General features: G+C 35.0%; 1 protein-coding gene across 6 annotated transcripts in view; it reads left to right on the plus strand.

The window, feature by feature from the left end:
• Positions 1-5,125, plus strand: part of LOC136825292 (neurotrimin-like) — a 1,287,566-nt gene extending 1,282,441 nt beyond the window's left edge. For all 6 annotated transcript variants that reach the window (XM_067081391.1, XM_067081392.1, XM_067081393.1 and 3 more), the window contains 2 exons: positions 694-816; positions 2,802-5,125. In XM_067081391.1, coding sequence (XP_066937492.1) covers positions 694-816; positions 2,802-2,914 — 236 coding nt within the window. In that variant the 3' untranslated portion in view covers positions 2,915-5,125. The remainder of the gene's footprint in view (positions 1-693; positions 817-2,801) is intronic.
• Positions 5,126-11,757: the final 6,632 nt, after the last annotated feature.

An 11,757-nucleotide genomic window follows, 5' to 3' on the forward strand; every position in this document is an offset into this window, starting at 1 on the left:
CAGTTTCAGTTTCGCTTCTTCCACAGTTAAAACCTTTCCTTGCTTTGCGCCTCTTCTTCTTCTTCTTCTTCTTCTTCTTCTTCTTCTTCTTCTTCTTCTTCTTCTTGTTTTTTTTATCGAGATTTTGCTCGAATAGGCATTTACTTAACCGTCCGATTTTCATCTAAATTCCGTGAAGATTAATGTAATTTCCTTTCTTTCTATTTATTGCAGATTCTTCTTTTTCTTCTTCTTCTTCTTCTTCTTCTTCTTCTTCTTCTTCTTCTTCTTCTTCTTCTTCTTCTTCTTCTTCTTCTTGTTTTCATCGAGATTTTGCTCTAATAGGCATTTACTTAAATGTCCAATTTTCATCTGTATTTCGTGAAGATTAATGTAGTTTCCCCTTTTTTTTTATTTTAATTGCAGATTCTTCTTCTTCCTCTCTTCTTCTTCTTCTTCTTCTTCCTTCTTCTTGTTTTTATCGAGATTAGGCTTGATTAGGCATTTACTTAACTGTCCGATTTTCATGTGTATTTCCTGAAGATTAATGTAGTTTCCTCTTTTTTTTATTTTAATTGCAGATTCTTCTTCTTCTTCTTCTTCTTCTTCTTCTTCTTCTTCTTCTTCTTCTTGATTAGACATTTACTTAACCGTCCGATTTTCATCTGTGTTGCATGAAGGTTAATGTATTTCCTTTCTTTCTTTTCATTGCAGAGGAAGTTGAAACAACGACATCTGTCAGCCAGAAACGACTCGTGCAGGAGGACAACGAGGTCAGAGGAAAAAACCCCAAAAATCAGCAGATGCAAAATCACATCACATTCGGCTCATATTTTGGTAAGACACTATGCTTTCTCTTCGCAGTCTTCTCATAGAGCTCTGGCATGAGAAATTGCAAGAGGTTTTTGTCCCAGCGTCTGTAGTCTGTAGTGTAAAGCCGAAGGGTTTATGGCGTAGCCTTTTGTGTTTTTTATTTTTTGGGGGGCCATTCCCTTCAGGCTCGAAGAGAGCTTACAGTCTACTGTCTGTTGTCATAGATATGGCATTTTTCCCGGCTTATTCCTGGGTTTGGGTTTTGCTCTACAGCTGCGCTTCATGTTTTGGAAGAACATAATGCTACCCTTGCCCGTAAAAATAGTATCTGATTTGACCAAAGATTTATTTCTGTGTTTCATGTTTCTGAAGAATATTGTTCTGCTCTTGTCTCTAAGATAGTAACTGGTTTTACCAAGAATTTATTTCTTATTTTCATATTTTTGAAGAATATTGTTCTGCTCTTGCCCCTAAGATAGTACAGTAGCTGGTTTTACCAAGGATTTATTTCTGTATTTCATGTTGTTGACAAACGTATTTCATGTTTCTGAAGAACATTGTTCTGCTCTTGCCTCTTAAGATGGTAACTAGTTTTACCAATGATTTATTTCTGTATTTCATATTTTTAAAGAACATGATTCTGCTCTTGCCTCTACAATGGTAGCTGATTTTACCAAGGATTTATTTCTGTGTTTCATGTTTCTGAAGAACATTGTTCTGCTCTTGCCTCTAGGATAGTAGCTGATTTTACCAATGATTTATTTCTGTATTTCGTGTTTCTTAAGGACATTGTTCTGCTCTTGTCTATAAAATAGTAACTAATTTTACCAGGGATTAATTTCTGTATTTCATATTTTCGAAGAACATTGTTCTGCTCTTGCCTCTAAAATAGTAACTGATTTTACCAAGAATTTATTTCTGTATTTTTACATTTTTGAAGAACATTATCCTCCTCTTGCCCCTAAATCAGTAGCTGATTTTCCCAAGAATTTTTTCTGATTTCATGTTTTTGAAGAACATTATTCTGCTCTTGCCTCTAAAATAGTAGCTGATTTTACCAAGGATTTATTTCTGTATTTTCATATTTTTGAAGGACATTGTTTTGCTCTTGCCTCTAAATTAGTAATTGATTTTACCAAGAATTTATTTCTTTATCTCATGTTGTTGAAGAACATAATTCTGCTCTTTGCCTCTAAATTAGTTGCTGATTTTACTAAGGATTTATTTCGAAGGAAACGCAGATGAAACTGGATAATTTTCTGGAGGCATTTTTTGCTATGCATATGTCTCTCATGATTTGTGATATTACGTAATTATAACTTTTATTTTGTGAATTTTTCATTATTAAATTAATTCATATTAGTCTCGCTTAAAAATATTAAAAGAACGCTCAATAGACCTGAAAAATTTTTGTTTATCCAGTTATGTGTTATTATATTGTCATTAATATATCTATATAGATTCATTTTGCTGGTTTATTTCAAGACCTTCATTTTGGTAATTTTTAGTTTTTCGATCATTTGCTTATTTATTGGTTTATATCTAGTTTTCTGCTTGCTCATTTATTTACTTATACGCTTATCAAAGTATTTATCGTTTGCGGATATGTTTTTATGTATCCAATTCTTCAAGTATTTTCACTTATTTATTTATCGTTTTTTATATTTTTGTTATTCCATAATTTGTGCATATAAAAGTTTATATCTAGTTTTCTACTTGATCATTTCTTTACTTATTCGCTTATCTAAGTATTTATCGTTCGCGGATACGTTTTTATGTATCCACTTATTCAGGTATTTTCACTTATTTATTTATCAGTTTTTTATGTTCTTCTTATTCCATAATTTGTTCATATATAATTTTATATCTAGTTTTCTACTTGCTCATTTATTTACTTGTTCGCTTATCAAAGTATTTATCGTTTGCGGATATGATTTTATTTATGCACTTATTCAAGTATTTTCACATACGCTTATTTATATTTTAACTTTTCCCCATTTTCTTTCCAGAAAACCCTTCATCCTCTGCCTCATCGCTGTGGTCAACGCTGTGGAAATGGGTGTCTGCGGCCTTTGTTCTAGCAACAGCGCTCCCCATCTTTACGGGATTCCCATCTTCGTAGAAACTGACCTTATTTTGCCCTCGCCCGATGCCGGAGTAACGACAGATGGCCTGATTAAAGGATGTCTGCGTTAAAGTCTAACGTGCGGATTAACGTGTATGTCTGTGATTGGCTTCGTTTTCCATTTAAAAAAAAGATAGAAGGCGTAAGATCAACGTCTCTTAAGTAACTGAAGGACATTCCTGCCGTTTCCCCAAATCTGGGGATGTCCCGGCAACTGCGGAATTTGGAAAGTTTGGTATTGACAACAGAAAATCTCGTTTCTCCAAATTCTAAATCATCCAGGGGTAGGGGAGGAGGGTCATTCAGGGTCAGCGTTGGGTGAAATATGAGGTCGAAATCAATAGTCATGTTTCCTTGTATAATTTATGTTATTGTGTAGCCAATATCACTCAATACAAGCTCGCAGTTTTGTGCGAGAGGCGTTTCATGATTGTCGTGTGAAAGTGAATAATAGACTCTTTGTCGTCAGACATTAATGAATACGTGTGCATGTATATACACTCATGCTTATCTACTATGTATACACATACGTGGGTGCAGTGCTAGAGTTCCTACTTTGCGCATTCCTTTGGAAATAAATGAATACTTTACGAGGTGAAAATTCATGTTTTAGCGCAGTGGATGATGGCTTAAGAAGTATACTCATATACAAAAGAAATATTAAAGGTGCTTTTTTGAAACGAGAATACACACAAAAATGCTGTTATAGATAAGTTCTCTTCCGTTTTTCAAACATCCCAGTTATCTCTTCATTCGTAGCTGTACGGATAACCAGTATCGTGCTGTGTGACTTGAAAAATAAAAAAAAAAAAACAGTCATTGATTCCCTTGGTTAAAAACCAGGTGGGAAAATCAAAATTATCTCTACTCTTTCTTGTGAAATGGACCACACAACCGCGGTCAACACTCGTGCGTTACAATCTGTTAATTGCTCAAACTTCGGCGGGCTGTTTGTGAATGAGTGTGAAAATGGAGATACTGATGTGAATTAAAAGCAGAGGAACATTCTGCTTTAACAGACATATTTCCACTATCCGATCCAGCCAGTTTTATTGGTAAGGAATATTGAGGAAATAGAAAAAAGGAAAGTGATTAACAGCAGAGAAACCTACTGCTTTAACAGACATATTTCCGCCAACCAATCCAGCCAGTTTTATTGGTAAGGAAATTGTGGAAATATAAAAAGGGAAAGTGATTAGCAGCAAAGAAACCTGCTGCTTTAACAGACATTTCCACTAACCGATCCAGCCAGTTTTATTGGTAAGGAAATTGTGGAAATATAAAAAGGGAAAGTGATTAAGGAAACCTACTACTTTAACAGACATATTTCCACTAACCAATCCAGCCAGTTTTATTGGTAAGGAATATTAAGGAAATTGAAAAAAATAAAATGATTAAAAACAGGGAAATCTTCTGCTTTAGCAAACATATGTCCACCAACCAATCCAGCCAGTTTTATTGGTAAGGAGTTTTGAGGGAAAATAAAAAAGATAAATGACTGAATGTTTCCCGTGAGACGAGAATAAGTAAAAATAAATCAGTGGTTTGGGCAGTGGAGACGAACTCTTGTAAAATGCCAACTATAATTTATATCTGTCTCCAGTGAAGTTGTAACTTGAAAAAAAAGAGTGAAGTGGTGACTTTGGGGCTGGAAGACTGTATGCATCTCTGGTTATTCGTGTAAATGCCCGAAAGCTCAGAAATATGGATATTAGGAGGAGAAATAGAATAGGAAGGTTACCAGGCTCTACATTGTATAAACATTCCATAAACTGCTCTTCTTTGCTTGTTCACGGTGAATAAAAACGATGTGTATATAGATATTATACAGCTGGGTACAAAAAATACAGAACTTTCCTCTTTTGTATGGAAGGAAGTTGCGACACCCCCCCCCACCACCACCACCACCACCACCACCACCACCTCTATCCTATCCATCTTCCCTCCCAACCATCCCCCCTCCCTTTCCACACACTATATCAAGACTGATGTATACAGTAGTCATGTAAGCTTAGTTATTTCACGTAATTCTAAAAGAGATAAATGGGGCGGGTGAACACTGATGGTAAGAGAGAGAGAGAGAAAGAGAATACTCTTCCTTTCCCAGAAAGTATAAATGACTGAAAGAGAATGGCTTTCATAATCATAAAAAAGAATGGATATACTCCCTTGCAAAAGTTCTTGCATAGTAACCCGAAAGACATCAGGCTGGCTCTCTCTCTCTCTCTCTCTCTCTCTCTATCTCTCTATATATATATATAGTCTCTCTCTCATCTCTCTCTCTCTCTCTCTCTGTCTCTTTCTGTGTAAGTTTGTGTCCTACATCCACTATCCTTAATTTGAAAAAGAATGCTATCTCTCTCTCTCTCTCTCTCTCTCTCTCTCTCTCTCTCTCTCTCTCTCTCTCTCTCTCTCTCTCTCTCGTCAAGTCAATTTTCCCATCATGAGTAGCATATAATGTTGCTGCCTAGACCTGCTCAGCGTTTTATTTCATGGTGATATGTTTTCCATTATTTGATTTAGCAGTCTTCTTATTTAAGTAATGCGAGTTATGCCACGTTTGCTTTGTGATGAGCACAAAGCAGGTCAAGAAATTATATTTGTGTTGTTAGTGTTTTTTTTTTTAGTAAGAAATTATTTTTGTTTCATAGTTTTAGTTTTCTGAAAAGAAAATTATTGTGCCGACTTTGTCCATCCGCACATTTTTCTGTCCGCCCTCAGATCTTACAAAACTACATCCACCTTCCAATCATCAAACATACCAAATTGCAGCCCTCTAGCCTCAGTAGTTTTTATTTTGTTTAAGGTTAAAGCTAGCCATGATCGTGCATCTGGCAACAATTTAGGACAAGCCACCATCGGGCCGTGTTTAAAGTTTCATGGGCGGCGGCTCAACAGCATTATAACGAGACCACCGAAAGATAGATCGATTTTCGGTGACCTTGATTATACGCTGTACAGAAAACTCGATTGCGCCGAAGAAACTTCAGCGCAATTTTTACTTTTTTATTATGTTGGCTCGTAGTTAACCCAGAATTTTTTTTTTCTTTTTAACAAAATATAGTACACCAGCACCTCAGTTTATCAGACATTTAAGGGGTCTGGCTTCGTAACCGCAATTCCACTTAGCTTCTAACTTGACCTAACCTTTACTTTACACTCAGCATTTATCTCAAAAAGTAACGATTCCAAAATGGCAGCTTAGCAAAAAATGATGATTATGTAGCTGATAAGTACAGAAGTCCGTTGAGGTCCATTAAGCTGAGGTGTTATTGTACCTAAGATTGTTGCATTATCATATTCTTATGACTTTATTGCTTCCCTGAAAGATGGCAGTGACAGAAATAGGTAAAAAATGCGCCGAAGTCTCTTCGGCGCAGTACAGCGTATAATGCTGTATGAAACTCTTAGCCGCGGTCCATGAAACTTTTAGCCATGGCCCAGTGGTGGCCTGTGTTGTTGGCACCTATAACGGTGCGGACGCACGATCATGGCTAACTTTAACTTTAAATAAAATAAAAACTACAAAGGCTAGAGGGCTGCAATTTGGTATGTTTGACGAATGGAGGGTGGGTGATCAACATACCAATTTGCAGCCCTCTAGCCTCAGCAGTTTTTAAGATCTGAGGGCGGACAGAAAAATGCGGACGGACAGACAACTAAAACTGCACGCTACAGTCGGGAATTTTTCCCAAAAACCTTCAGGAATCTTATCTTGGGGAATTTTTTCCAAGAAGTTTCAGGAATCTTATATCGGGAATTTTTTCCAAAACCTTCAGGAATCTTATATCGGGAATTTTTCCAATAACCTTCAGGAATCTTATATCGGGAATTTTTTCCAATAATCTTCAGGAATCTTATATCGGGAATTTTTTCCAATAATCTCCATGAATCTTATATTGGGAATTATTTTCTAATAGTCTTCAGGAATCTTATTTCAGGAATTTTTTCCAAAAACCTGCAGGACTCATATCAGGATTTTGTTTTTCAAAAACCTTCAGGAATCTTATATCAGGAATTTTTTTTCCAAAATTTTTCAGGAATATTGTATCAGGAATTTTTCCAAAAATCTTCACGAATCTTATATCGGGAATTTTTCCAAAATCCTTCAGGCATCTTATATCGGGAATTTTTCCAAAGCCTGCAGCAGTTGTACCGTGAATTTTTGCGAACCCCTTCAGGACTTATATCGGGAATTTTTTTTTCAAAAAATCTTCAGGAATTTTATATCTGGAATTTTTTCCAAAAGCCTTCAGGAATCTTACAGCGGAATGTTTCTCTAAAGATCCTCAGGAATCTTATACCGGGAATTTTTCCTAAAATCTTGAGGAATCTTACATCGGGAATTTTTTCCCAAAAACCTTCAGAAATCTTACATAGAGGAAGTTTTTCCAAAAACCTTCAGGACTCTTATATCGGGAATTCTTTTCCAAAAACCTTCAGGAATTTTATATTGGTAATTTTTTACAAGAACCTTAGGAATCTCATATCGGGAATTTTTTCCAAAAACATTCAGGAATCTTATAACCACGCCAACACCATAGCACACAGGATGCATTACTTCAATGATCTCACTTTTCCAGTTCCCTTCAATCATGCACAAATAACAAATGTGTTCATTATCAAATAACCGATTCTCTTTCAATAAGGATTGTCAAATTTGACGATGAATTATGAGAAATTATAAAAAAAATTTGATTTACAAGAAAGATTTGTCACTAAAGACTAACGTATTGAACAGATTCTGATCGCTAGGAAGAGTCCTCTTGGCTGTAAATGGTCACTGGTAAACTCTTGTCACGAGATGACATTATAATTATTGCAGTAAATTATAATGTAATTTGGCCATAATTACTAGCTAAGAATGGAGAGACTTCAAAAAAGCTGTAGAAATTAATAAGGCATGCTGATACTTACCCAGGGAAACTTAATGCTAAGGATTTTATTCATGGAAAATACCATGATAAATTGTATTTTGTTTAAAAATCAGATTAGTGTTAAATTTCAGACAAAATTTCGTCTGGCTTTTATTTTTTATTTTTTTTAGACAAGGGACGGGCGCATGACGCACTAGTGAATTGTGTCCCGGGGAGCAAATTCCTGAAATATTTGCTAGTATTGCACCATCCCCGGTTTTTTGCCATGTCCCTAGGTTAGGTTAGGTTAGGTTAGGTTGCGTATTATTTTGGTGTGGGAAACAATGAGATTATTTTCAAGAAAATCTATGGTTACTTTTTAAGATATGGCGTCCCGCTTTTTTTCAGGGAAAGGTCCCGTACTCGGTTACATCTCGGGAAAATGCGCGCGGGTCATTGGCGCCCATGGGCATTGAGAATACTTGGGACTTGAAGAAGTTTAAGCAAATACGTTTGTATCAACACCATACAAAGGGTGGAGTTATTTCTTCAGTGTTTTTCAGCTGCTTCCCCAAATACTTTGATGAAACAGGAAATAAGAAGGATTAGATTTTGGAGGGCTGCGGTATGTTTGTAAGAAGCTAAAGCTAAATGTATCTCGTTCAACACTTGTATTTAATGATTTCTGAAGTATTCCGAGGGACACAAGAGGGTTTGTAGAATAATATTTTTAATCTTAAAAGACAGGTATACAGAGGAGCTCTGTTAACACAAAACAAAAGGTAAACTACAACAGATGAGTGTTATTATTATTATTATTATTATTATTATTATTATTATTATTATTATTTATTTTTTTTTGTCGATCACAGTCACCATATTGGACTGAGTGGTTTTTATAGTGTGGGTTTACGGGTTGCATCCTGCCTCCTCAGGAGTCCATCACTTTTCTCACTTATGTGCGCTGTTTCTAGTAGCACACTCTTCTGCATGAGTCCTGGAGCAACTTCGGCATCTAGTTTTTCTAGATTCCTTTCCAGGGATCTTGGGATCGTGCCTAATTTCCTATGATTTTGGGTACTTTTTATTATTATTATTATTATTATTATTATTATTATTATTATTATTATTATTATTATTATTATCCAGAAGATGAACCCTATTCACATGGAAGAAGCCCGCAACAGGGGCCATTGACTTGAAATTCAATCTTCCAAAGAATATGGCGTAATGGGTTAGATCTAGAGAAATGAGTAAAAGGGAATACAGCTTACAGTTTGCCTTATGCGGCCCACCGTGGAAAAGGTCCTGTAGTGTTTCTTCAGCCCGATTCCCCTTATCTGTCTCAAACTTTAACTTGGTGAAATATTCACTCCACATTTAGGAAGACGCCATTCTGGGGAGCACAGGGGGCGATTCGGTGGACTCGTTGTAGTAATTATGGCGTCAGAGAATGAGATCGTCTGGGGTATATTTCATATGAAATGGCCAGCTGCCATTTTTTCTTCGTAGTTTCTATTGAATCAGTTTTTCTCTGCCTTTACCAAAATCTTTTGATTTTCTCATGAAATAGCTAATTCTGTTTAGTTCCTGTTTATCTCGTCACTTTTTTTATTTATTTGATTTTGTTTCTCCCTCATATTTGTGCTACCAACATGCAATTGCTACCTTTCAGCCTTTAACCACATCTGGATTTTTCTACAAACATGATACACATTCTCTCTCTCTCTCTCTCTCTCTCTCTCTCTCTCTCTCTCTCTCTCTCTCTCTCTCTCTCTCGATATTCTTTTGGCACCCGTCTCGCCCAACTGTCGTTTGTCTATAAATGTGAAATTCAAAATTAACTCTCTCTCTCTCTCTCTCTCTCTCTCTCTCTCTCTCTCTCTCTCTCTCTCTCTCTCTCTCTCTCTCTCTTTTCTGGTACTTTTCTGGTACCCAACTCTCTTTATCTATACATGTGAAATTGGAAATACTCTCTCTCTCTCTCTCTCTCTCTCTCTCTCTCTCTCTCTCTCTCTCTCTCTCTACTTTTGATGAGTTGTTTTTGATGTTCCAGCCCTGACATTTAATTGAAATCCTTTATTTGAATTTTATACATTTTTGTTCGGGGCATTTCAACAACAGTGGTTTAATTTCATAATCATGCTTACCAATGTGTTCCAAAATGTTTTTCACCTTTCTGTACTCATGAACTTTTATTTGCTCGTTGCTTACATGTGTTTTTAACACAATTTTTTTCTGTATTTCCATGAACTTTTACTTGCTTGTTGCTTACATGTGATTTTTTTACACATTTATTTTGTATTTTCATGAAATTTTATTTGCTTGTCGTAGTTTTTTTTTTTTACAAAATTTGATTTCTGTGTTTTCATGAGCTTTTATTTGCTTGTCGTAGTTTTTTTTTTTACAAAATTTGATTTCTGTGTTTTCATGAGCTTTTATTTGCTCATTGCTTACACGTAGTTATTTTTACACAATTTTTTTTTCTGTTTTTGCAGCTGTGAAGAATTTTAGGATGATTAGGAATCCTTGTTATAAGTGAACTTCGGCAAATTAAAGTACGATCTTATATAGATGACATATACCAAGCAGTATTGGTAAGTTTTTTGAAGGCCGTCTATCCCATCTAGGAACTAACAGCGATTAGCGAGAACTAACCACTTTCCTTTAATAACTAACCAGTAGCGTTCTTTAACATGGAATAGCCCTTCGTTGGGTGAGTCGGTAGAGCTTCGGACTGTCACTCGATAGGCCGGAGTTCAATTCCCCCGGCCGGCTGATGAAGAGTTAGAGGAATTTATTTCTGGTGATAGAAATTCATTTCTCGCTATAATGTGGTTCGGATTCCACAATAAGCTGTAGGTCCCGTTGCTGAGTAACCAATTGGTTCTTAGCCACGTAAAATAAGTCTAATCCTTCGGGCCAGCCCTAGGAGAGCTGTTAATCAGCCCAGTGGTCTGGTAAAACTAAGGTATACTTAACTTTTTAACATGGAATGACCGCTACCAGCTGACTAGTATCGATTATCAACTAAGGCTAACCATTTATTTAAGCAACTAACCACGGTTCTTTGATAATCACTATGAAATATTATCGATTGATAACTAATTAGAGTCGTTTATGAACATATTTTATTCATTAACATTATTAACAGCGTTAACACTAATATTAATTACTATCGTTGATAAACCATTACTTGCAGTTATCTTTTATTATTATTATTATTATTATTATTATTATTATTATTATTATTATTATTATTCAGAAGATGAACCCTATTCATATGGAACAAACCCACCATAGAGGCCATCGACTTGAGAATCAAGCTTCCAAAGAATAAATGAGCATTAACCACTTCATTACCCATGACAAGTCAATAAGGTTCGTTAAGCTTGAATAACCATAATTGTTCACTAACTATCATTAACCACTCTAACCTGTTACTCAGTGAAGACCTGATCATTCTTATCCCTCGTTAATCAGCCGGCCTTTGGGAGAATGACTCGTTGATACCGGTTCTTAATTTTCGTCGCCAGTGACCCTGAGTGTTGTGACACCATGTAATTCTTTGTCAATCTTGTACTTATATTTTCCTTGTTTTGGTCAGTCAGACATTTTATATTTTATTTTCCCCTGAGTTACTTGTGTGAAATTACCTTTGTTTATATATACATATGTATATATATGTATATATGTATATATATATATGTATATATATAAGTATATGTATATATATATATATATATATATATATATATATATATATAAAATTCTCAAGTTTTATTGATTTTAGCTTTGTATTTGCCAAGGTATATATATATATATATATATATATATATATATATATATATATATATATATATATATATATATATATATATATATATATATATATATATATATATATATATATATATATATATATATACATATATATATATATATATTATATATACATATATATAAACATGTATATGTATATAT

This window comes from Macrobrachium rosenbergii, chromosome 37 (assembly GCF_040412425.1).
Source record: "Macrobrachium rosenbergii isolate ZJJX-2024 chromosome 37, ASM4041242v1, whole genome shotgun sequence".
NCBI lineage: Eukaryota > Metazoa > Arthropoda > Malacostraca > Decapoda > Palaemonidae > Macrobrachium > Macrobrachium rosenbergii.